The sequence below is a fragment of the Panthera tigris genome, chromosome A3 (genome assembly GCF_018350195.1).
Source record: "Panthera tigris isolate Pti1 chromosome A3, P.tigris_Pti1_mat1.1, whole genome shotgun sequence".
In the NCBI taxonomy this organism is placed as follows: Eukaryota; Metazoa; Chordata; class Mammalia; order Carnivora; family Felidae; genus Panthera; species Panthera tigris.
In genome coordinates, this window is record NC_056662.1 from 72,190,321 (window position 1) to 72,217,587 (window position 27,267).

The 27,267-nt window shown below is 38.7% G+C and overlaps 1 protein-coding gene and 1 pseudogene across 5 annotated transcripts in view; both read left to right on the forward strand.

The window, feature by feature from the left end:
* Positions 1-27,267, forward strand: part of ACYP2 (acylphosphatase 2) — a 277,959-nt gene that overhangs the window by 4,793 nt on the left and 245,899 nt on the right. For 2 of the 5 annotated variants that reach the window (XM_042981392.1, XM_042981396.1), the window contains exons 2-3: positions 4,524-4,558; positions 6,822-6,886. The exons of 2 other annotated variants lie outside the window; for them this stretch is intronic. Coding sequence is in view for 2 of the 3 variants with exons in the window: in XM_042981396.1 (XP_042837330.1) it covers positions 6,869-6,886 (18 nt within the window). In the remaining variant the exon portion in view is untranslated. The remainder of the gene's footprint in view (positions 1-4,523; positions 4,559-6,821; positions 6,887-27,267) is intronic. One more of the 5 variants, XM_042981395.1, reaches the window with a different exon arrangement.
* LOC102966500 lies at positions 21,327-22,273 on the forward strand (annotated as a pseudogene).

Sequence of the window (27,267 nt, forward strand, 5' to 3'; positions counted from 1 at the left end):
CTTGCTGTTTCAAGATTCAATAACATTGCCCCAAAATTGATGCAGAGTTAAGTCACACACTTATCACTCTGGCTTTCCTTTCTTTTTTGTTTCTGTCATCTGGAGATTTTTTTCTGTGTGTGAACTCATCTATTGTTATCACTTGTTATGTTTAATGCAGCTTTTCTATATTAGGGTTTCTGCATTACTCAGGATGCCATGTTACTGGAACTGGAGACCCTTAAGGAATGAACTTCTAGCTCTGAAGTATTAGACATCATTTGGAGCAAAGGGGAATGATCGTGGATGATTCAGAGCTTTTTTAGAATCCTCATATCACATAGGTGGTCACTGGTGATGCCTATCTATCAAGGCATATTTATTAAAGGATTAAAAATTATTATGTTATTATTTAGAAAATGCCTATTTGATATTTAAATACTAGGAGTTTTTCAACACAACTGAAGCTCTTTATGTTTCTTCTTTTTGACAAGCTATGGATAATATAGGAGGACACAGCTTCCTTCATAATCAAATATAGTAAAGAGATGTATTGTATTTAATGGTAGTTGAAAAAGTTAACAGTAGAGGCAGTGGAGAGATAATAACTAATGCACAAAGAGGATATATGCTCTTTCCACCTACCCCCTGCTCCTAAGCACAGCATGGAATTGTCTGCATGAATAATTTGAATAGCCAGCAAGACACTCACACTATATCTGATGCTTGAAATGCTACCCTTTGCAATCTGTTTCTTTGTACTAAACACAATCTCTTTTGAAATTTACAGACTCATAAGAGGGGTAATATATCAAATCCCTAATTCTCCAGGGTGAATTATATATTCATTAATTCAGTAAACATTATTAAGTGCCTCCTGAGTGCCAAGTTTGAGATCATAAGATGAATGACACAGTACTTGTCCTCAAGGAGTTCACTATCTAGTGGGTTGACAGTCAAGTAAACAGATAAAATTGTAACTAAATGTCACCTGGGATCTTACTACCTCTTAAAATCTCTAGATAAAACTAATTCAGACTGCCTTCCATAGACTGAAAAATTCAGTGCCTCACCCATTAGTTCTGCCTGCCAGTTTTGGAGAATGGGGACTTATGTTTTTATAGCAATTCCCACATCTAAACTTTTGCTCTGGTAAACTACTTCTGTCAAGTGATCATCTTATCCTGAGGCTTCTGTTGTTCCTGTTCCAGTAGTGCTTTAATCTAAACATTTCCACAATTTCTGTAATTTCCACAAACCATTCATACAAGGCTCTATGTGTATGTGAGAGAGAGAGAGAGAGAGAGAGAAAGAGACAATAAATGTAAACAAGTTAAAAGAGACAAATGGATTTATATGGTAGAAAGAATAAACAACTTAAAATTTAATATAAAATATTTTTCCTAAAAGATCAATTTTCTATATGATTACTAATATGGAGCTCACTGACTGGCAGAGCAGTCAGACATTAAACATTTCCTTTTACAGGTATTTTAATTATGATTTTGTTAAATGCTTTAATAGGATAAGGGGTGCTCTGATTGTGTAGAATAGGGGGACCTGGCCTAGACCGGGAGGCCTGGAAAGATTTCTTTGAAGAAGTAGCAGTTGACAAATGAGTTGGGGAAAAGGATGATTAGGAAGGATCTAGCCAGGAGAACAGTCTGAGCCAAGGCTTGAGGTAGGGGAAGAACTTAGCTTGTTTGAGAAGCTCAGAAAGACCAATGTGTACAGAGAGAGAGGATAATAATGGCAGAGAGGGTAAGCAGAGTTAGGTCATGTAGTATCTTGTAAGTTGGGTTAAGAATTTTGGATTTTATACTGAAAGCTATTTCAGATATATGAATTCAGTGCTTTGGGCTGTAACCAGATACTTACAGGAAGCTGCATTGGTGACATTAGGGTATTGAAGTCATGAAGTCCAGTGGATAGGTATACCGTAGGCAGAGGCAGAAGTATGTGGAAAGTATATGGAGTTTTCACTGGGCCTAATTAGGCCAAGGAACATTGAGTACAGTGTGGTAGGAACACAGAAAATGTGCATAAGGCAAAAGAAGAGACAAGAAGGTAAACTGAAACCAGATTACAAACAGTCATGGATCTATATGTATTAACAATAACGATAGTAGTGTTGTTAGCTCATCCCTACCCATAGTGAGTGGGCTGCCTTTCTGGACTCAGAACCTAAGTACTAGAATGCAGTTTTTGCCTTGTTTTGTTTTTTAAATCCTTTTGTTTTGAGATAATCATAGATTCACATGTAGTTGTAAGAAATAAAGATATCCCTTGTGCCTTTTACCCAGGTTCCCAAAATTGGTATCATCTGTAGTACAGTATCATAATCAGGATATTTAGACTGATACAGTCAAGCAAGATACGAACATTTCCATCACCACAATGATCCCTGCTTTTGCCCTTTATACTCACATTCGCATCTCTGACCCCTTTCATGTCTCTAACCCTTAGAAATTACTAATCTGTTCTCTATTTCTACAATTTTATGGTTTCAAGACTGTTCTATAAATGGAATCATACAGGTTATAACCTGTTGGGATTGCCTCTTTTCTCTCAGATAATTCCCTTGGGATTTATCCAAATTGTTGCATGTGCCATAGTTTGTTTCTTTTTATAGCTGAATAACATTCCCTAGTATGGATGTACCATAGTTTGTTTTTGGCTATTCCTAGTAAAGTTGCTGTGAACATTCATCTACAAATTTTTGTGTAAACATAAGTTTTAATTTCTCTGGGATAAAAGTCTAAGAGTTTAATTGCCGGGTCATGCTGGGTCACATTGTTTAGTTTTATAAATAAAATAATCCCAAACTGTTTATATGGTGCTATCTCATTGTGGATTTAATTTGCATTTCCCTAATGGCTAATGGTGTTGACCTTATTTTCATGTGCTTATTTGCTACTTGTATGTCTTCTTAGGTAAAATGTCTGCTCATGTTTTTTGCCTGCTAGGTTTTTTTTACTGTTGAATTTTGTGAGTTCTTTATATATTCCAGGTGCTATTCCTTTGTCAGATATGTGGTTTACAAATATTTTCTCCTTGTTTGTAGCTTATCTTTTTATCCTTTTGATAGAGTCTTTTGCAGAGTAAGTTTTTAATTTTGATGAGGTCTAATTTGTCAATTTTTCCTTTTGTGGTTCAAGCTTTTGGTGTCAGTTCTAAGAAATTCTGCCTAGTCCTAGATTCAAAGTTGCTGTTGTTTTTTAAGTTTTATGTTTTGCATTGAAGTCCACGGTCCATTTGAGTTAATTTTTTGTATGAGGTGTGACATTTAGATCAAGGTTCATATTTTTGCCAATGAATGTCCAATTAATTTAGTTTTAAATAACAACACTTGAAGACTAACTACCAAGAGTCTAGTCAAGGTAGCATTATTTAATACAGTCATTTCATGTTAGTCTTTATTCAAACATGCAGCGGAAAGGCACATGCTAGCACCATCCACTCTTACGATCCACTGTGAGCCAATACTTGAATGAAAAGACTTAACCCCCAGAACAAAGAGTAAGTTTTATGGATCCTTCTTAAGTCCATAATTAGTAATACAAAGAATACATTTGACTAATTCTACTAGAAAGTGGTCCTGCTAAAAATACACCTAATTTACTTTATTCAGAACACTTTGAATAGTGGGCATCTGTAATTGTTTTTGACTACTCAGCATCTGAACCCATTTGCTAGATTTGGGAAATCCTCTCATCATCTAGGTCTTAGTGAGAAGTAGCCTCCTCCTTCTAACTTTAGAAGCCTAATGGGTGAGATTCACCCTCTACCCATCCCCCTGACAGCCTCGTGATCTGGATTTTGCCAGTATGTACTTTAAATCTTGAGCAAGTGATACTAAGATGAAGGGATGATGGATGATATTGGATCTCTGATAGATAGGCAGTGTGGCATCCATGGTTGTGTTTCAGGAGCAGCAGCTGCCTACAGTGACCACTATGTCAAATAGAAGAGATGGCATATGTTGTTGGCGGCAACAGCGCCTTAACCAGATTATTTCTGTTACCCTCACTCCCTTGGTTCCTTGATTCCCTAAGAATCTTTCTTACCATTTCTTACCAATTCTGAGAGTTACTTGATATTTGCCAATAAATTTATCTTCAATTTAAGTTAGCCAGAGTTGGTTACTGATAGTAAACATAGTTGACATCAAAAACCTTCACTGATACTTTTAGCAAATTAGTCTAAAGCTGTGGTTTGGAGAGCTCCCACACTCAGAGTTTCTGATTTAGTAGATCTGGAGTGGGGCCTGTGAATTTGCTTTTCTAAAAAGTTCCCAGCTGCTGCTGCTTTTGCTGATCAAGTGACCACACTTGATCTTCATCATGTTGTTGGTATGATTCTATAGTTTTCTCTCAAGCAACTGCTGATTAGTGTTCCATTTTTTAAATATACCACAATTTGCTTACCCATTCATCTGTTGATGGACATTTTGGTTGTTTACAGTTTCTGGTTAATACAAATAAAACTGCTATGAATATTAATGTGTATGTCTTTGTGTGGGCACATATTTCTGTCTCTCACAGGCAAATACCTGGGAGAAGATAGGCTGGATCATATGGTAAGTATATGAAACTGTAAGCTATTTTCCAATGTGGTTCTGCCATTTTACATTTTTACCTGTAGTGTACAAGACTTGTAGTTGTTCCACATCCTTGCCTGCTTGGTATGGTCAGTCTTTTTAACTTTAGCCTTTCTAGGAGGAGTGTAATAGTATCTCATTGTGCTTCCAATATGCATTTTCCTAATGCCCAATAATGATGAATATCTTTTTGAGTGCTAATTTAGCAATCATGTGTCTTTCCTGGCAAAGTGCTTATTAACATCTTTTTTTCCAATTTTTTGGAGCCTTACTTGTTTTCTTACTAAGTTTTGAGAGGTCCTTGTATATTCTGGGAATAAATCCTGTACCATATATGTAACTTGCAAGTATTTTCTCCTATTCTGTGGCCTCCTTTTTTCACTCTCTTAATAGGCAGAAAGTCATTTTTACCAAAATTATTAAGAGCCTCATCAATTTTCCTAGTGCCTTCCCTTAATTGCTTGATATTCAAATTATTCTTTTTTGAAACAGTCATTTTTTATTTTCTCTGCTCCTATTGTTAACTGGTATAACTGCAGTCTCACTTGCCAACAGCCTTGTGTGTGATTTAAAGAATTCTTTAACATCACTTCCATCAACTTCATGTAATCTTGTACTTGTAGCAAATTGTGCAGTTAAATTCTTTTGATTCATTTGATTTGTACTTGATTGATACTTGGGGATATTGCCACAGTCTCAAAGTTCAAATCAATAAGGATGTCAACTGAGGGGCACTGAGTGAGATAGCGTAGGGAAAATAAGTGCTAGTGTTTTGTATGGAAAAATATTTGAGTTGGGACTCATAAATGATCAGTTCATTAGAGAACATTATTGTGACTTTTGTTTCTGTATGTCAGCACAAATTTGTGGAATAAATACTAAACAACAAGGCCTGCAAGCAAAGACCACTTTCTGCCTTAATGTTTCATCTTATATCTTGATCTCCCCTCACTCATTCTGTTCTAGGTACTCTGGCCTTCTTTGTTTCTTGACCAAGCCAAGTTTTGTTTGTTTGTTTTTGTTTGTTTAATGCAAGAGCACCTACTTTTACTTCTAACCTAATAAGTGGGCCAAGAATTTAGACTTACTCTGAGTGCAATGGAAACCAATAGACAAGTTTTTATTCAGGAAAATGACATAATTTGATTTGAACTTTCAAGGATTTCTCTGACTCTGAATGGAGAATAGATCATACAGGGGTAAGAAAAGAATGGGAAGTAGAGAGACTAATTAGGAAGCTATTTCAGCAGTCCAGTGAAAGATGATGATGACTTGTATCAAGGTGAGATAGTGAAAAGTGGTCAGATTTGAGATATTTTGAAGGTGAACCTAATAAAATTTGATGATAGAATGTGGTGTGAGAGAAAGGGAAGAGTCATAGGTCACCCCCACATTTCTGTCTTTGGTAATAATAGCACATAGGTAAAGTCATCACTGAGATGGGGAAAACAGAGGGTACCAGGTTTAGGAAGAAGCAGTCATGAATTCTGTACTGGCCATACTAAGTTTGCCTACAAGATCCTAAGTGAAGATTCAAGAAGGCTTTTGGATATAAGTTTCTAGAGTTAGTGGTAGGAATTAGACTGGAGATATAAATTTGGAAGTTGTCAGCATATGGATGATATTTTATTTAATGTTAAAGTATCAAATAAAATTGTTTAAAAAACAGTATATAGAGAGAAGAGAGTAAAACCTTGAGGCTCCAAGGGGGACAGAGCAGGAGAACCAATAAAGGAGTATGAGAAAAGGAAAACCAGGACAGAGTGATGAAGACCAGCTGTGCATTTGGATATTCACTAGGAGGTTCCCTGGAATCAGCATGTGGTTGTACTCATGGTTGAGATTTATCACAGTACTATAGTAAATACATACTGACAGATCATAAGGGGGAAAGACACAGGTGGAGTCTGGAAGAATCCATGAGTAGGTTTCCTTAATGCCCTTTTTATTTTGTAAGGGGTCAAATAGAGCACACTCTTCCCCTGTCAGTGAAAACACACTGATATGTCTGTGATGTTTCTGTACAAGGAAGCCCATTAGAGACATAGTGCCCAAGAATTTTATTTGGGTTCTGATCATGTAGGCACCCTCTGTCTAGGCACAGTGAGCCGTTATTATCAGTTAGGGAAAAAAGGAATACTACTGAAAATCAAGTTTTCAAACGCTAGCCAAGGGCCAACCTTGCAAGCCCTTTCAAAGGATAGCAATCTCATGTCTGCTATGTTAACTCTCTTCTGCACAGAATGGCATCATAGAAGCTAAAAGAGGAGAAAGTTTCCAGGGAGAGAGATGCTACTCAAGAATCAGGTAAGATAAGGACCAAAGTAGCCAATGGATTTGACAGTATAGAGGTCATTATTGACCTTGACACACACAATGCCAGAGGCATGGTAGGACAGAGAAGCTGGATTGGAGAAGATTCAAGAGTGACCTGGTGAGGGAATAGAGAAGTTTTCTGTGAGAGGAAGCAAAAGAAGTTAAGGTAGTATAAAGATGATAGAAGTCAATAAAAGGCTTTTTACTATGTCAAATACTAGCACATGTTTGTATTAGGATCAGAATTATTCATTAGAAAGGAGAGGTGAGATTGTGGAGGGTGAGGGATTAGATCCACAGCAGGAGTGAAATGATAGGAAGAGAGATACTCCCTACATTGAAACAGGAGGGAAGATGGAGATATACAGATTTGGAAATCCCAAAATGAGCAACTTCTTTTTTTTCTTAAAAAATTTTTTTTTGGTAATATTTATTTATTTTTGACAGAGAGCGAGCGGGGGAGGGGCAGAGAGAGAGAGGGAGAGAGCGATAGAGAATCCCAAGCAGGCCCTGCACTGTGAGTGCAGAGCCCAATGCGGGGCTTGAACCCACGAACCACAAGATCATGACCTGAGCCAAAATTAAGAGTCCGTCACTTAACCAACTGAGCCACCCAGGTGCCCTCCCCCCCCCCCTTTTTTTCTAATGGGTACACAGTGCTTGGGCTTTATTTAGTATCATGTCCGTGACCCAGGGCCAACTTGGAATCCACAGTCAGGACAGAGTCACATGGCCCACAGCTCACTGGGACCCTCATTCTCCCTGTCTATCTACCCTGGTGCTGACATAAGCCAAGGGGGCCCCATAAAGAAAGAAGGTGTGGAACTCAGTTCACTTACAAGTTTTTAGAGCCCTGGCAAACTGAACTCCCAAAGCAGCTGCTTCTCCTGAGACACTGGTGTGTGGGTGAGGGTGGGTACTAAATGCTGGTCTTCTTTTGTTTCAGTCTATGCTTGTTCCAAACCCTCTCCAGGGCCACTTTTCCCATGAAGAAGGTGATGGCAAAATTATGCTTATACCAGTGTCTGTTTATAATACATGTGCTTCTGAAGATTTTCATTTAAAAGTTCCTTATAAAAGTCAGCCATTTCTTCTGCATCTATTGTTGTTTTTTGACCTGATCTGGTTCTCAGTTCCAGGCCTTTAGCTTTTAGTCGTGAATAAATAAATTCTTCTTTTTGCTTATGTCAAATTGTGTTTTTCCCTGAACCGTTGGCTCTATTCTTGTGTTTCTTATCTTAATTTTCTTAGTTTTTGTTCCAACAGTCATTTTCATGGATAGAAAAGTGAACAGGTAAAAGGTTTGAATTTTTATATAGGGGTCCGTCTCCAATTATGATAAGATTTTCTTGGCTCAGCACTGCATCCCTGCATGCTTTGGGCGAGAGCTGACAGGTGGGCCAGTGAAGGCATGGCAGAGCAGAGGGAGAAGGGCCCTCCTTGTGGGGCTGCAAGGCCACCATGGCCTGTAGCGCCCCCCCCCCCTCAAATGAGCAACTTATGATGGCTTTTATTTTCTCAGACAAGTATGAGGCAGTGTCCTCAGTTGAGAGTAGAGAGTTGTGGAAATGATGTGAAAGGTGTAAGGAAAAGGTATAAGAAAGTTGGGAATTTGTAGAGTAAGGAGGAAAATGATTTGGGAAAGAGAATGTATAAAATGGGAAGCTGACAGGAGAGAGGACATACTAGAGGTTTAGGAGGACTGTGGAATTATGTAAAATGTTTTATTTGTGAGTGGCAATAATTTGAATTGATGTCATTGAGATGTTTCAACCTCTACTAAGATGTGCTTCAAAAGGAAACTGTTGTATTGGATAGCATTAAATTAAAAATAGGAAGGAAATGATTGGGCCTTCAATCAAACAGTTCTTTATTAGCTCAAAACTACTTTACTGTAACAATTTCATTCCGAAATTACCACTGAACAGTTGAAACTGAATGGCCATCTAATATTCTCAGCCTAACACACATCAAAAAATACACCTCTAACATTACGTTATAACTTCCCCCTTCAAACAAAACAGGAAGAGTGGTTATGTTTAGCTGATTGTGTGAGATGGTCTGTCATATAGAGTTTCCGTTAGATCCTGATTGTCAAGTTAGTGTATTATGTGGCAGTTACATATATATATATATATATATATATATATATATATATATGTATATATATATATATATTTTTTTTTTTTTTCGATCCTGCCATGGTGGGAATATCTTTCCATTTTCACAGAAGTGTCTCATGAACACAGAGTATATTCAAAGGCAGCTTCAAGAATGTTTTCTACCTGACAGATATTGTTTTAGTATGTGTACGGACTCTCCTATTTGCTGAACCCCCTCTGAAACACTTGTCTCAGCCACCCTGCTGCTCCCGTTATCCCATTATTACTTTAGTTGTGAGATGAAACGATTCTTTTTAAAATAAATTGGTTCCTCTAAATAACGATATGTTCAAATGGCTACTTTAGTCTCTTAATTAATCTCAGGTTAAATCAGAGAAAAGATTTCAGCATGTAGAAAATTTGTTCAAGCCTGCAGTGACCTTGGTGTTTTTTTCAATCTGTAAATGACTGTTAACCATATTTCTTAGTTTGCTAGTGCATGCGATAATTAAACTTAGATTATGCCTTTCCTAGACACAATTAATTCAGTGCTATCAATTTAATTTTTACTTGTATGAATTTTATAATGTGAGCTTTTCATGTATTTCCAAAGTATTTTTATATTATCTGGGGAGTGGGATATAACACCTATGAGAGAGAAAGGTGGAAGAAGGAGGACTGAGTAGGGAGAGCCCTCAGACCTGGGTGCTGATCTGACACCGGTGAAAAAGTGGCAAGGAAACAGGATTGGATGGGGAGAGCTTCAAACTTTGATGTCCACCTAGCAAAGTCTCAGCCAACCCAGTGGGGAGCTCCAGAGAAGTCCTGTGTTAGGTAGAAATGGCTAGGCCCTAGTAGTGCTGTCATGATCAGTCATTGGTGGGGGCTGCACGGGAAGATGATGACCTCAGCTTGGATACTGCTGTGTGAGGTCCTGAAGGGGCTGCAGCTGGAGGCTCTTAGCGGCCTGCATTCTAACAGGTGAAGGGAGATCCAAGCCACACGTCTTCATGCCTCCTACATCAGTTGTGCCCCTTTTACTAAGATACTCTTCTCAAACAGTTCAGTTCTGTAGTTCAGAAGTACAAACCGTGGATTATTGCACAGTCCCTGACCTTAACTCCTTTGGGCCAGTCCCTCATTTCTCTGTTAGGTACTCTAAACAGATTAATCTCCTAAAATATCATTTTTATCCTGGCAGTCCTTTGCTCAAAAATATTCAGTGTCTCCCTATTATTCCCAAAATAAAGCCTTAAGGCTAACACTGGACTGGTTTCAACCTAGCGTTCTGTTTTTGGTTTTTTGTTTAATTTTTTTTTTTAAATATTTATTTTTGAGAAAGAGAGAGAGAGAGAGACAGAGCATGAGTGGGTGAGGGGCAGAGAGAGAGAGAGAGAGAGAGAGAGACAGAATCTGAAGCAGGCTCCAAGCTCTGAGCTGTTAGCACAGACCTCGACAAAGGCCTTGAACTCAAGAGCTGTGAGATTATGACCTGAGCTGAAGTTGGACGCTTAAGTAACTGAGCCACCCAGATGCCCCTCTAGCATTCTGTTTTTATCTACCTTTGTATCCTTTCTGGTCATTCCCTGTTGGACCTACTTATGATCTCTTCAACATTTCATTTATATTTACATGTTTCTTGTTGTTCACATAATGCCTTCTATTCTGTTTGACACACAATTCTTCCTTCTATCTACTTACCCAAAAGTCCAGCCTGTCTTTCAAGGTCCAGTTTATACTCCCTCTCTTACAGAAAGCAGTATCAGACCCTTCTTCATAAATAGTTCAATATTTCTCCCACTTTTTCATATTCTTCCCTATTTTATTGCTCAAGTTTTAATGTAAACATGTCTCTTTCCCAACTATCCTGTCATGTCGTTTGGGATAAGAGGAACACAATATTGTTTTTTTACCTCACAAGTACTCCATGATTGAATGAAGAGAGAGATGCATGAGAGAATAGTTAGTATAAGAAGCCACTACAGAAATGCCAAAAGTGGAGGAGAGACAAAACTTTAGGGTAGGGTGGTATAGGAAAATACCTTGGGAAATATATATGTGTGTGTGTATATATATACATATATGTACATACATACATATACATATATATATATATATACACACACACACACACACACACACACACACACACACACACACGATTTTTCTGAGAATAAGATCCATAGCTTTTTTTCCCCTTAAAATCCCTGACTTTTATCTGATTTTCAAAGGAGTCTTTGATCACAAAAAGATTTGATACCACTTGACTAGAGTTTGGGGCCTTGGTAGAAGAGAGGTTGAGCAGGATTGAATGTGATTTGGGAAGTAGGAAATCATTGGTAATCTCAAAATAGTTTCTGAAGAATGAAGAAGCAGAAGCGAGATCCCCAGGAATTAAGCAGTGAGTGGGTGGTGAGGAAGTGGATGTAGCAAATATAGATTTTACTTCCAGAAATGTATCAGTGAATGAGAGGGAGATATATGATAATTTAAGGACTAGGGGAAAGTTTGTTTTTGGGGGGTGGGGGATAGGAGATACTTGAGCATATTTACAAGGAAGAGGTGAAGTCTGGGTAGTCTGGGTCTGTGCTATAGCAGCAACTCCAAGAGAGTAGTGGCAGAAGACTTAAACGTTCATTTCTCACTAGTGCAAACTCTACTCTAGATTGTTATCTTCTTTGCTGAGACCATTGAGGCTGGCTGCTTCAGTCCTTAGGCTGTATGCTAATGACCAAAGGGGAAGAGAGAGATGAAGGAGTGGTGCAGAGGGGTCTCACTGCCACCACTGTGAAGTGACACTTGTTATTTCCATTCATGTTTCACTAGGCAGGACTAGTCCCTGGGTCATGCTTCATTTGGGGAGGGTGTTGGGGGGATGGACAGGGAATATAGAAGAAATATGAAAAGAGATTTGGTGAGCATATATAATTATCTTTGCTACATGAAAGGATCACAAAAAAGCAAAGAGCATTTTGTGAAGTTGAAAGTGGAATGGTTTTTAAATATCCTCATAGCTTCCTACAAAAACAGAGCAAGTTAGCAAAATCTCAAACCCATGAACAACATCAATAGCACATTTAGGTAGCAAGGTATGAACCTCCAAATATACACAGGTGGGGACACATCATGAGAGCAGCAAGATTCACATATGATAGGAGGCAGAGAAAGCCAAAACAAAGCAGAACAAAACACAAATTACACAAAGATGCCCCCAAAAGGAATCCTACTTGGTGTATTAAAGTTTCATCTAAGGGTAGCAGTTAAAATTGAAGAGAAGTTTTGTGGGCTCAATTTTTCAGGTAAACCAAGGGAACTGTGGGAAGATCAGATGGTGCTAGCATGGTTTAGGGCCTATGGGATGGTGCTAGAATAGTATAAGCTGTATGTACTTTCACAACCAACCTAAGCTCCCTTCCAGGAGCCCTACATGAGAGAAGCTGCTAGGACAAGACATAAAACAGGCCATGTTTTATAACTACCACAAATAGTATATTGATTATAGAAACTCCAAATCTGAAAATCCATTCCTCTATTTTCCTTACCAATTATATTCAGTAGTATTGTCCAATCTCACATATAAGAGGGCTTACAATGAGATTACATAGCACTATTGAGGTACTTCAATAATAAAATACAGTCAACACGGAGACCCTTCAAATTTCACCAAAAACTCCCTCCCATTATCAAATTCCCATTCTCAGGAAAAATAAAAGTCTAAAGATTAAAACTCCTTGACAATTTAAGGGGCACCTGGGTGACTCAGTCGGTTGAGCACCTGACTTTGGCTCAGGTCATGATCTCACAACTCGGTGGGTTCGAGCCCCACATTGGGCTCTGTGCTGACAGCTCAGAGCCTGCAGCCTGCTTCGGATTCTGTGTCTCCCTCTCTCTCCGCCCCTAACCCACTTGCATTCTGTCTCTGTCTCTCTCAAAAATAAATAAACATTAAAAAAAATTTTTTTAATAAAAAAAAAATAAAACTCCTTGACAATTTAAGTCTAAAGAAATCAGTGATTAAGCTCAAATTCTCTTGCCTTTGAAATTTCAACTTCAAAGAAATATAATGTCCAGAATTCATCCTTTCTGTTTCATATTTCATTCAATCTTAGAAGAGTTTTTTTTTATTCTTTTTTTTCCTAATTTTTTATTTTTTATTTTTTTAAATTTACATCCAAATTAGTTAGCATATAGTGCAACAATGATTTCAGGAGTAGATTCCTTAGTGCCCCTTACCCATTTAGCCCGTCCCCCATCCCACAACCCCTCCAGTAACCCTCAGTTTTTTCTCCATATTTATGAGTCTCTTCTGTTTTGTCCCCCTCCCTGTTTTTATATTATTTTTGTTTCCCTTCCCTTATATTCATCTGTTTTGTCTCTTGAAGTCCTCATATGAGTGAAATCATATGATTTTTGTCTTTCTCTGACTAATTTCATTTAGCATAATACCCTCCAGTTCAATCCACGTAGTTGCAAATGGTAAGATTTCTTTATGATTGCCGAGTAATACTCCATTGTGTATATATACCACATCTTCTTTATCCATTCATCCATTGATGGCCATTTGGGCTCTTTCCATACTTTAGCTATTGTTGATAGTGCTTCTATAAACATGGGGGTGCATGTGTCCCTTTGAAACAGCACACCTGTATCCCTTGGATAAATGCCTAGTAGTGCAATTGCTGGGTCATAGGGTAGTTCTATTTTTAATTTTTTGAGGAACCTCCATACTGTTTTCCAGAGTGGCTGCACCAGCTTGCATTCCCACCAACAATGCAAAAGAGATCCTCTTTCTCTGCATCCTTGCCAACATCTGTTGTTGCCTGAGTTGTTAATGTTAGCCATTCTGACAGGTGTGAGGTGGTATCTCATTGTGGTTTTGATTTGTATTTCCCTGATGATGAGTGATGTGGAGCAGTTTTTCATGTGTCGGTTGGCCATCTGGATGTCTTCCTTGGAGAAGTGTCTATTCATATCTTTTGCCCATTTCTTCACTGGATTATTTGTTTTTTTGGGGTGTTGAGTTTGATAAGTTCATTGTAGATTTTGGATACTAACCCTTTATCTGATAGGTCATTTGCAAATATCTTTTCCCATTCTGTCAGTTGCCTTTTAGTTTTGCTGATTGTTTCCTTTGCTGTACAGAAGCTTTTTATTTTGATGAGGTCCCAGTAGTTAATATTTGCTTTTCTTTCCCTTGCCTCTGGAGACGTGTTGAGTAAGAAGTTGCTGTGGCCAAGATCAAAGAGGTTTTTGCCTGCTTTCTCCTCAAGGATTTTGATGGCTTCCTGTCTTACATTGAGGTCTTTCATCCATTTTGAGTTTATTTTTGTGTATGGTGTAAGAAAGTGGTCCAGGTTCATTCTTCTGCATGTCGCTGTCCAGTTTTCCCAGCACCACTTGCTGAAGAGACTGTCTTTATTCCATTGGATATTCTTTCCTGCTTTGTCAAAGATTAGTTGGCCATATATTTGTGGGTCCATTTCTGGGTTCTCTATTCTGTTCCATTGATGTGAGTGTCTGTTCTTGTGCCATAGAAGAGTTTTGCAAGACTTAAATAGGGTTGGAATTTTTTGTAAACAGTTGTAGCTTAGTCAAACATTTTATTAGTTTAGTATCAAGTCTCTTACTGAGTTTCTAGAGAATCAAAAGAGTCAATAAGACATACAAAATTATTGCATTCCTTGTCCCACTCCCATCAGATTTAGAAAAAGCTATTCCCCAGTCACTGGTGTTGTCATTCCGGGCAAAATTTTGTTCTCAAAGCACATTTATTGGTGTTGTTAAATACCATGTAAAAGACTCTGGAGGCAGAGAGATTCTGAGTATTAGCTTTACCAAGATAGGTGATTTGATACAAGACTCAGTAATTGATGTTCTGTGAACATAAATGTAATTAGGAGCTGTTAAATTTGGCACACTGAATTTTCCATTTCTAGGGTGGATAATTTGCTATTTATATTAATTCCTGTCTCAGACTAGCATTTGAGATACTGTTCTCTAGTGAATCTTAGAAATTTGTACAGTTTTGGTCACCTGGATGGGTCAGTTGGTTAAGCATCCACCTTCAGCACAGGTCATGATCTCAAGGTTCACACGTTCCAGCCCCATATCGGGCTCTCTGCTGTCAGCACAGAGCCTGCTTTGGATCCTCTGTCCCTACCTCTCTCCCTCTCTCTACCCCTCCCCTGCCTGTGTTTTCTCTCTCTCTCTCTCTCTCTCTCTCTCTCTCTCTCTCAAAAATAAATAAACATTAAAAAATTTAATTAAAAAATGTATGTATGTATGTATGTATGTATGTATGTATGTATGTATGTTAGTATGATAGTATGTATATTAGTATGTTATGCTACAGGAACAAAGAACTTCAAAATGTGAGTGGCTTAAGGAGCACCTGGGTGGCTCATTTGATTAAGCATCTGACTCTTGATTTCAGCTCAGGTCACGATCTCACAGTTTGTGGGATTGAGCCCCACATCAGGCTCTGTGCTGACAGCGCGGAGCCTGCTTAGGATTCCCTCCTTCTCTCTCTGCCCCCTCCCTGCTGCTCACATGCTCCCTCAAAATAAATAAATAAACATTTTTTAAAAATGTTAGTGGCTTAAGACAACAACAGTTTATTTTTCACTTATACTACACATCCATTGTGGATTGGCAGGGAATTCTGTTCACATTGTATTCACTTAAGGAACTAGGATGTCACAATCTTCACAAGTTTTTCCATGGTCCACATAGCAGGACAAGGGAATGTAACAAGTTATGCCCTGTCTCTAAAAAACTTCTGCCCAAGAGTAGCACATGTCTCTTTCACTCACATCACTTCCATTCACATTCAGTTGATCCAAATATGCTATGTAGCATTCTAACTACAAAGGGAACATGGAAGAATACCAATGCCTTGAGCTGCATTTAGAGTGAACTCTGTTCCCTAACACTGCTTGTATCTTCGGAGCCAACAGTTGTAATCCTTGGCCATCAGTTGCTGTAACTGCTTTCAGGTATAGAAGAGCCTAAACCAATGTTTCCCAAATTTGTCTGATCAAAATAATTACCTGGGTGCTTATTATTATTTAACAACTGCATGCAAAAAAATACTGATTCCTATATCCTCTTCCTACAGAAATGATTTAGTAGTTCTGAGATGAAGTGTAAGAATCTGTATTTTCAAAAATACCCTCTGTTAGACAATGAAACCTCCTTAGCATAGGTGTTGTTTTTGTTGTTGAATAGACTTTATTTTTTAGAGTGATTTTAAGTTCACAGAAAAATTGAGTGGAAAGTGCAGAGAAGAGTTCCTGCATATTCTTTAACCCCACACATGTACAACCTGCCCCACTATCAACATCCTGCATCAGAGTGGTACATTTTTTACAAAGGATGAACCTACATCAAGGTATCATTATCACCAAAAGTCCATGGTTTACCTTAGGGTTCACTCTTGGTGTTATATATTTTATAGGTTTGAACAAATATGTAATGACATCTATCCACCAGTATAGTATCTCAAAAATTATCTGCCCTGCCTCTGCACCCCTCCTTCCTCAACTCCTGGCAACCACTTATCTTTTTACTTTCTCCATAATTTTGCCTCTTTCAGAATGTCATATAGTTGGAGTCATACAACATGTAGCCCTTTTAGGATGGGATTCTTTCGTTCAGTATTATGCATTTAATATTCCACCATGTCCTTTTGATGGCTTGATAGCTTATTTCTTTTTAGTGCCTAATAATATTCTGTTGACTGGATGTGTCACAGTTTGTTTATCCATTTACCGACTGAAATAGATCTTGCTTAATTTATGAATAAAGCTGCTCTAAACATCCACGTACACATTTTTGTATGAACATAAGCTTTCAGTCCCTTTGGATAAATATCAAGTGTGACTGCTGGATTGTATGCTAAGAGTATGTTTAATTTAGTAAGAAACTATCAGGTTGTCTACCAAAATGGCTATACCATTTTGTATTCCCACCAGTAATGCATGAGCATTCCTGTTGCTCCATATCCTTCCCAGCATTTGTCCCAGACTGTAGCTGTTAAAAGCCCATACAACTGCCAAAGTTAAAACGTTCTGAAGTCCACTCATACCTCTGAATTTATATAGCTCCTCTAAATTCCCAGTTTTTTGTTTTGATTTTTTAATATTCCTCAACATCTGTCTGTTGGGAGGTCTTCTGACTTAAGAGCTATACTCCCTTTCCAAACTACAGATTTCCCTAGGTCCTCTAGAGGCAGCTGGTCTCCTGTGCATCCTATGGCCAGTGAGAGAATGATTGGTCCGGGCTGTGTGGGCCTGCTGGCTGCCAAGAGATCTAAAGGCTACTTAGAGAATGCTGATTTATTCTGCATAAACTTAACAGTCAAGTGAGTCATTCCACTTCCCTGAAGGGAAAGTGAATACAGAGGCAGAGAAGCCAGGAGTTACATTCATTGGGTTCCTTCTTCACGGGAAAAAACTAAAGTATAGGAGAAGCTTTCTCTGTAATAGGGTGGCCTCTGTCTTCTTGGGCAAGTAGGAGACAACCTTATGTCATAAAAATATTTCAGGCAGGGCAAGATTTGGGGACTTTAGGAAAATAGAGGTGGTTTAGAGTAGCTGTTGTGGGGAATGGAATAAGGACTCAAGAAGAGATTAATTATAAAAAAAAATTCCTGAGTGTCCCCAGTGGTCTAGAGTTAGAGTCCAATTAGATTTAGGAAGCAGTCAAGGTTTAAATTAATCCAGGAGCTGAGATGAAAAACGTGAACAATGGAAGGGACTAGTACTAACCAGAGCGGGAGAAAACCAAGATCACTACAGTGACCAGGCTTCACAAAGGACAAGTGAAGCGAATTAGAATACTGATACCACTGGCTAATGTTCATCATGGATTTAGTGTGTGCCAGGTTTATGTGGATTATCTCATTTAACCTTCACAGGAAGCCTGTGAGAAATTTAGGGCATAAAGGGATTAAGTAATTTGTCTCTGGTCACTCGGCTAGGGAAGAGCGGGTCAGGATTTAAACCTAGACAGACTGATTCTACAATCTCTAGCCTTAACCATAGCAGTACTAGATGAGGATTGATGGAATTTATGTTACTCTGAGGACAAATACCAGCTTCAGTAGAACGGAGGAAATGACGAGATGAGAGGTGATGGCTGGGGATGGACATTTGTTTAAATTGTGAGAGGTTGAGCAGATTCAAGATGCACAGAAGGTAGGTGGCAAGAAGTCAATCAGGCTGAGAAAACACAAGGTCAGGTTGTCAAAACGTCATGGACAGGGATGTTGAAGTTGTCAGGGGTGATGTAATTGGAGAGAAACTGCAATGTTCCAGAAGCTTTCAGGGTACTTAAGGGATAGACAAATATGATAGGGACAAGAGAGTGGTATAGATATTTGTCCTAAATATCAAAGGAGAGTATGTAATTTATTGGAATCACTCACTCTCTCTTTTCTATCACTTTGGAGAGAACTACCCTCCTTTATTTTACTTAGGAGAAAGATAAGGAAAAAACAAAAGGCTAAAAACACATTGCACTGCTAATAATCATGCCTGCCTGGTGACAAAGTAAAATAAATTGTTAAACCTCTGTTTGGCCTGTCTCATTTTAACACTGAGAATCGAGCTATTAAATACTAAGTACAGGTTTCCCCCCTCTATTTGAAAGTAGAATGTCTCTGTGAAACTTTTCATAAGCTGAAATGACGCAAAGGGAAGAAGCAATTACCATTAGTTTATATGGAATTTTTTTTTAGCATTCCCAGACCCAAAAAGTAACCTCTTAGGCTTTTTTGAGGCCTTAGAACACATGTTGCTAATGGATGTACAACATAAATCAAGATAAAGCACAAACGCTCATAGACACAGTTCAAAGCTATGCCGTCTTGGTGCTGAGACGCTGAATGTAGTTCCCAGGAAGGAGCTGGGTGGTGCTGCTCTTGCTGCTCTAGGTATGCAACTGCCTCTATCACATAAATTTGTTCTGCTGCAAAACCAACACGGAACACTCTTTGCGCTTCTCACCTTTTTTATTCAAAGCAAAAATCCTCTTTGGATTTCTTTCAGTTAGCACAAATAGGTACCAGTGGAGGTCTTTCACAAGAGCAAAGTGGCATAACATGAACTTTCAAAAAGCAGGGGATACCTATAATCATTTATTACGAGAACATATGTGTATAACACTTTTATTCCCAGAACAAAAATATAACACTTTTATCCCCAGAAGCTGCTTTTCTATTTTTCATTAAAAATTTTTGATGTAGTGAGAAATGTCCCATTTAAATATAACTTTTATTTCCTTGGATACTCTTGAATAAAACATTCTCTCTTGCTGTTCCCTGGCAGAAATAATATTCACTGGCACTGTTTGATGACATTTCAAAAATGTCTCCTGCTTTGTATTATTCCATTCTCAAATTTGTATTAGGTTATACTTCATGAATACATAGCATTTTTTGTAGTTGTCTGTCTGTCTCTATCTCTGTTATCATAATAGAGTGAGGCCCCTGCTGTGCGGTTCTTAATCCCTTTTCAAGTCACATACATTTAATGCCATACTTTGCTTTGAGTCCTTTTTTATTTCCACTGATTGCCCTTTACTTGTTCTAAATGGTTTGTGTAATTTAGCACTGAGTTTTGGTACTTTTGGCATTAGATGTTTATTGGAAATATCAGATGATAATCTGGCACATTGTGATATCTAGGTGTATTTTCAGCTTTTTTCTATTTATATCTCCTTTGGTGTGGCTTTTAAAAAGAAAATCTAATATCTGTTTTGTTTTTGTTTTTTTTCCTTCTAGGGGATTTTTTCCTTGAGTAAGATATTTTGTCAAATTCATAAATGCTTTCAAAGAATCTTATATAAGTTTTAAATGGTTTCAAGGCTCTTCTGGTTTCCAGAATATCTATACCTGAAAGGTTTATACTTGAAAAACACCAGTAGACTTTACTGATTTAAAATACTCCTGCAATAGTCAATTTCCCCTTGATAGGTTAGTTAATGAATTTAAATTTGTTTTGCATTTGCCTCTCTGTTTTGCCTCTGCCAAATACAAGCCCAACACCTTACTATGGCATTCAGGGAGTTACTTATCAGAATCTGCTTATTCCTCCCGTCCTCATTTCCTCCAAGGGCTGCCACTCTGACCCACAGTCCTTGCCTTTATCATCTCTGGCCTGGGCTGTTTCAAGAGCCTCCCAGGTGATTGACTGACCCTGGCATTCCATCCCCTATCATCTTTATCCAGAATGGTCCTATTGAAACATCAGTCAAGTCATGTCACTCTTTAGCCCTTGAATGGCTTCCCATCTCATTCAGAGTAAAAGCCAAAGTCCTCATAGTAGCTAAGAGTTCCCATGTGATCTGGCCCTTCTTTCTTCTCCCACCCGATCCCTCCCTCCCCCTCTCCCTCTCCTCCAGCTATCCTAACTTCTTGCTGTTCCTTGAATATTCCTAGATGCTTCTACCTTCAAGTCTTTGTTCAAATCATGGCCTTCTCAAGAGGCCTTCTCTGATCCCTATTTTAAATTCATCTCCCCACAATCTCTATTCATTTCCCCTGCCATTTTTTGTTTAATAAAACATTTACTATCATCTGATATACTTTAATGGATGTATTGTTTATTACCTGCACTGCCACACACTCAAATATAAGTTCCATGAGGAGCTTATTGAATGGTGCCGGACACAGAGAAGGCTCTGCAAGAAGAAAACAAAAAAAATTGAATGAATTAACTTAGCAGTCAGCATGAGAAATGAGAAATGTATACAAAACAAAATGACATGCAAGTGAGGGCACTGGATATGAATCTGTGGTTACAATAGAATCTTTCTTTGAGAAGCATAGTGGAATCCTAGAGGGCAGGGCACAGGGAATAAAAGCCTTTTCGTTTGTATGGCAGACCTTCCTCTTCAGCTTCTGGGCTCCCTTGCCGAAGGTAACGTGGGGCTGAGGTAGTGCTTATCTTCACATAATTTAGTTAAGCTAAATTGAGGCTGCAGGATTGCCTTTACCTGATCATCTCAAAGTACAGGATACCATTAGGCTAGCTTCTCCATTCTTCAGTCTGTCATAAATTTTCATTAGGAAATCTCGTGTCACTTTTATGGAAGAATATATAGCTCCTTCTTTCCCTGATTTGTCATTCTTTCTTGATTCATAAAGCCCTTTCCTAAAGATCTACTTCATTATCATTTCTATCATGCTTTGTGTTGGGTTCTAAATCCCACATGAAACACAGTTTTATATCAAGAAAGAAATTGAAGCTGAAAAACTAACAAATCTTTAATTCCAAGTTCTGTTTTTAGGCTGCTAGACCACAACCACCATTGGGGTGACATAATTTTGCATTTACTGCAACATTGGTTTAAAGAACCTGCCAGGGGGTACATCAAGTGCATGTGACTGCCGCCTTGCAGTGTTTGCTGCTGCAGGTGGTGGTGGTGTGCTGGAGAAACCAGAACGGAGCATGGAGGCGCACAACATCCTCAGCAAATGGGAAGTCAGTGTCCTGTTCTTTGGAACAGGAACTCATGTCAAGTTTTCAGGAATGACACATGACAAGCCAGATACTTAGAATTTTGAAACTGTGTATGATCAGATGCACAATGATCTCCTTAGGAAGGACAGAATAACATTTTACATATGTTGGACAGAAGTAAGAGAATCAAGTCCTGGCCAGAAAGTCTCCAGAACTGTAAAGATCTGTTTGATCTGATCCTCACCTGTGAAGAGAGAGTGACCAACCCACCAGATGGTTGAAGATCTCAATTTCAGAGAGCAGGAGACCTGCTAGCCAGTGTGCAATGTGGACATCCAGGGCAGCCATGGAGAGGCCACCCTGGGGCGTTCATCTGTGAACTATGCCGGTGCATTCAGCACATGGAAAACATGAAGAATTAGACTGATGAGCTGTTGCAGGAGTTGGAGAAGAGCCACAGGGCTTTCGTGAACGTAGTCTGCTTCGACTGACCTGCCTGGCCTGGTGCCCAGTGGGCGGCGCACCCTTTTGAACCCATCTTCTTGAGCTTCCTCGTGTTAATGCTTTTTCCTTTCTGATATTTGTGTTTGCTTTTAGGTATTCTGCCAGTGGATAGTAGTAGTACCCAAATAAACTGTACATATGAAATGAGAAGATAGACACAAATGCCACATTAAAAACATCAAGTTTTTTCTATCTTATGAGTGGGATATTGATTATAAAGTTTTTTTTTCTTTAACCAAAAATGAAAACAATGGTTTATAGTATATTTCCCCCCATATGTCTGTGTCTTTCTTTGTAGTTTCTTTCCCTTCCCCCCAAAAGTTGCTGGAATGTACAAATAACCAGAATAAAGCAGTGGGCTTTATCTTATTAGGAAAAATAAAAAATGAAAAAAATAAAGAAGCTGTTGGACTTGAAGGGTGCAGGCAAGATTCCCCTCCCCCATCCCCATTCTCCATTTAAACCAGCTCTGAAGATTCAGCCTTCCCTACAAAATCTTGGTCAGCTCTCATAATTTAAGATAATTCTCTTTTTTTTTTTAAGTTTATTTATTTTGAGAGAGAGACAGTGTGAGTGGGGGAGAGGCAGAGAGAGGGAGAGAGAGAGAATCCCAAGCAGGCTGTCAGCACAGCAGGGCTCCAACCCACAAAGCCATGAGACTGTGACCTGAACCAAAACCAAGAGTTGGACGCTTAACCAACTGAGCCACCCAGGCACCCCTCAGATAATTCTTAGATAGGGAAAAATCTAATCCACATTAGAAGTTCCACATTTGAGATAGTATTGCTCCTTAAAGGGGCAGGAACCCTTTTAATCCAGGCTAGTTTCTTCCTGTAGGATTGTACTGTGTTCAAGTCCCACCCACCTCCACATCAGCTTGAGGGCAGCTCACTCCCGGGACTGCATCCCTCTCTCCTGCCCTTCACTCCCTTGGCTCTTCCGTCTCTGGCTGATGTAGCCACAGCCTTTTCCTTTTAGCATTTTCAAAGTGAGACAACAATCCCCACATACCCCCAAATTTCAAGCTCTACAAGTGATTCTCTTGAAAATCTTTCATGTGAGGCACAAGCACTCCCATGTTGTCTCATGCGTGTGGGCTAGGGGAAGGGAATGCATAACAACACAGGGAACAGACCTCACCACCTGCTTCTTCAACCTCAGTGAATTTTTCATCAACTCATATACTCTGGAGGAAGATACCTTAGGGCTGACAGAACTGGTTTCTCAATTTTTTTTTTTTTCTCAATGTTTTAACATGCTCAGAAAAGCACATGCCTTTAGAGCAAGGGAAGTACTTGACATATGTTATGCAAACAATAGAGACCTCAGCTGAACCTGAGAGTCTTCCCACCTGTCATTTTGACAGATTTTTTCATCTATTTGTTTACCATGCCCAACTGTCCATCTTCATTTCACTTATAGACCCTGAAATCTTATAAGAAAGACTCTGTCTAGGTAATAGATGATTGAACCAGAGATGGACTCCTGACCTTCATGACCAATCCAAAGACTGGTCCAAGCTGGTTCTCTCCTGAGAACTTGAACCGAGACTTACAAGCCTGCAGTAAGATGGTGGTGGGCACTTCAACTGAAAGTTATTCAGAGTCAGGAGTGAGAGTCCTAATGGGCAAACTGAAGATGAGTAAGAAGGAAGCATGAGAAGATGGGAGAGCATGTAGCAGAGAGGCTGAGAGCAGTGTCTGGTTCCTTTCCATTTCCCCAGGGGGGCATTGTACCATACTTTTTGCATTTGTTTCTGTAAGATTCTCTTAGGCTCTTTTTGTTGTTGTTGTTGTTTATTTATTTATTTTTGAGAGAGAGCAAGCTAGAGGGCTTGCACGATTGGGGGGAGGGCCAGAGAGAGAAGGAAGAGAGAGAATCACAAGGAAGCTCCTTGCTGTTGGCACAGAGCCTGCCCTGGGGCTTGATCTCATGAACCATGCTCTCATGACCTGAGCAGAAATCAAGAGTCAGATGCTTAACCAACTGAGCCACCCAGATGCCACTCTTATGTTCTTTTTTTTATAGCCCTCACTTTCTTTTTAGCTGCTTGAATGAGAAATGTCTATTCTTGCAAACAGGTAAACAGACTAGCATCATAAATTTGTAAAAAAGTTATTATTATTTTTTTTAATTTGCCCCTTCTTTTTATTGGGTGGTTGTATTTCTCATTGAATTTTGAGAGTTCTTTGTAAATTCTGGATTCAAATCCTTTATCAGATACGTGATTTGCAGATATTCTCACCTAGTTTGTGGATTGTATTTTCATTTTCTTAAAGGTGTCTTTGAAAGATAAGTTTTGAATTTTGATGAAGCCAAATTAATCCATTTGTGTGTGTGTGCGTGTGTGTGTGTGTGTGTGTGTGTTTTAATGAATAGTGCATTTGGTGTTGTAAGCAAAGAAATCTTTGTTTAAACTGAAGTCACAAAGATTTGCTGCTAAGCTTTCTTGTAGAAGTTTTATAGTTTTATTACATTTTACATTTAGGTCCACGATTAATGTTTGGTTAATTTTTCAACATAGTGCAAGGTTCTTTTTTGGGGTGGATGGGGCACATGAATATCCAATTGTTTCAGTACCATTTATTGAGAAGATTCCACCCAATTGTCTCTGAGACTTTGTCAGAAAATCAGTTAACTATATATGTGTGACTCTAATCTATTTCACTGCATGTGATTATTATTATGGTTTGACTACTTTCTATTTTTCCAACCCATTGTTGTTCTTTGGTTCTTTCTTTCTTGCCTTCTTATAAGGCAAATAGAATAATTTTAGTATTTTGTAATTTATTTATCAGCTTTCTAGCTATATCTCTTTGTATTAAAAAAAAAGTTATTTTCCTTATGGCATGCTTTCTCTTCCTACTTCAATATTAGACCACAGGGGATATCTTGAATTTAGAACCATACCCTAATCCTCCACTATTCAAAGTGCTGTCTGAGGACCAATAGTCTGGGAATCACTGGCATTGTGTTAGAATCTTAGCCTACACCCCAGACCTACTGAATCAGAATCTGCATTTTAATGGGATCCCAGGTGATTTCATATGCATTTTACAACTTGAGAAGCTCAACTGTAATCTACTCTACACATTTAGTCAAATCAATCTTCCTAAAATACTGCTTTCATCATGTCCCTAGAATTTTAAATAGTTCTTCATTGCTCTCAGAACAAGTCAAATGCCCCAGCCTGACATTTAAGTAAATGTACATAGTACATTTAGTGAAATGGACCTAATCTACTGAATTTTTCCTGTATGGATTTCCTACTCCAGCTAAATTGGTCTACTCTATTATTCTTCATATATGCAAAGTATTCATAGTCTTTGCTCATGGCATATGCCTATCTGGAACTTTCATTCCCATCTCCCTACACATCCATCCTTCAAAAACCCATTCAGTTTTGGGACATCTGGGTGGCTCAGTTGGTTAAGTGTCTGACTCTTATTTCAACTCTGGTCATGACCTCATGGTTCTTGAGATGGAGCCCAGGTTGAGCTCTGTGCTAACAGCACAGAGCCTGTTTGGAATTCTCTCTCTCCTTCTTCCTCTCCCCTTCTGTCTCTCAAAAAATAAATAGATAAACATTAAAAAATATCCATTCAATTTCCACATCTGTTTGGAGGGTCCTGCTGCTGACCTTGGTTCCCTTGTTGTTTTAGCCTCTGAACCTCTTAACTGGCTGTTCCAGTACCTTTTTAAAAATTTTATTTTAATTTTGTTTTTAATTTTATTTTAGTTTATAACCTCCTCAACCACTAATGCTTATTATAACACAGTGCATAAAGTAGGATTTTCATTCATTAGTTACATCCATAATTATTTTAAAAAATTGTTTTAATTCTATAAATTGTTAATTTATAGAGTTCTAATTTCTTTGATCAGGCAGGAGTTAAAGCCAAACAGAAAGAAACTGAAAGCAATGTGTTCATGTGCTTCTGTATTTGGAGGTGAATTTTCATCACATTCTGAGAGTGCAGTTACTTCAGGGACATTTTATCCCCCATAATTATATAAAAACATGTCATATATAAATGAATTTCATAAAAGTAAAGGTTCTAATGGATCTCTTAAAAATATGCCTAAGATAGGGGCACCTTGGTGGATCAGTCAGTCAGTTAAGCGTCCGACTTCAGCTCAGGTCATGATCTCACTGTGAGTTGGAGCCCTGTGTCGGGCTCTGTGCTGACAGCTCAACAGCTCGGAGCCTGGAGCCTGCCTCAGATTCTATGTCTCCCTCTCTCTCTGCCCCTCCCCTGCTCACACTTCTGTCTCTATCTCTCTAAAAAATAAATAAACATTTTTAAAAATTCAAAAAAGATATTATTGCAATTGATGTTATATATACACACGGTTTAGGAGTCAGATGCTTTGTAATTCTTCTTATGAAAAATAGTATTCCTCCCTGTCCCCAGTATGCATTCTTAGTCCTTGAGTTTTAGCTGAGTGAGAAAGTGTAGATGCCTCGTGTACTACTATGTTAAGTCTACATGTGGGTTAGGTGATTGGTGATGAGCAAGAAGAGTACCAGTTATGAGTGGGCTCCCATCTGTAAGCCATTTTCACTCTCCCCTCCTTTAGATCCAAGCTGGTAAGGGGAAGGAGATTTGAGATGGGCCTGTGCTGGGACCTAACAACTGAAGAGTATGGCTCTTTCTCTTTTTTGGTAGCTACATAAACATCTGCCTAGATGTAGACCAGTAGTTCTCAAACCTGTGTGTGCGTCAGTATCCCCTGGATGGTTGTCTCTGGGCGCCACTCCCAGAGTTTCTTATTCAGGAAGTCTGAGGTAAGAATTTGCATTTCTAACAGATTCCCAGATGATATTGATGCATTCAAAGATTACATCTGAGAACAACTAGTGTAGTGGGGAAACATCAAAATGGGAAAATAGTCCAGTAAGTATGAAATGTTAGTGCAGGCCACATTTCAGATCTCTTTTCCTCTGAAGATGTGAAAATTGTAATCATTAGTTCTAATAAATGTTTTTAAATGAACAAAGACTTTGCACCCTTTGTTTAAATAGAATTGTTTATGGTTCTTGCTCTTTATTTCAAGCATTTGCAAACATCAATCACTGTCTGAGAAAATATTTTTAGTTTTATTTTTTAAAATTTGTGAATGCCAGGTCACCTGGCTAATTCAGTAGGTTAAGCATCTGACTCTGGATTTTGGCTCAGGTCATGATTTCACGTTTGGTGAGATTGAGCTCTGCATCGGGCTCTGTGCTGACAGTGCAGATCCTGCTTGGGATTCTCTTTCTCTCGCCTTCTGCCCTTCTTCCCCACTCTTACACTCTTTC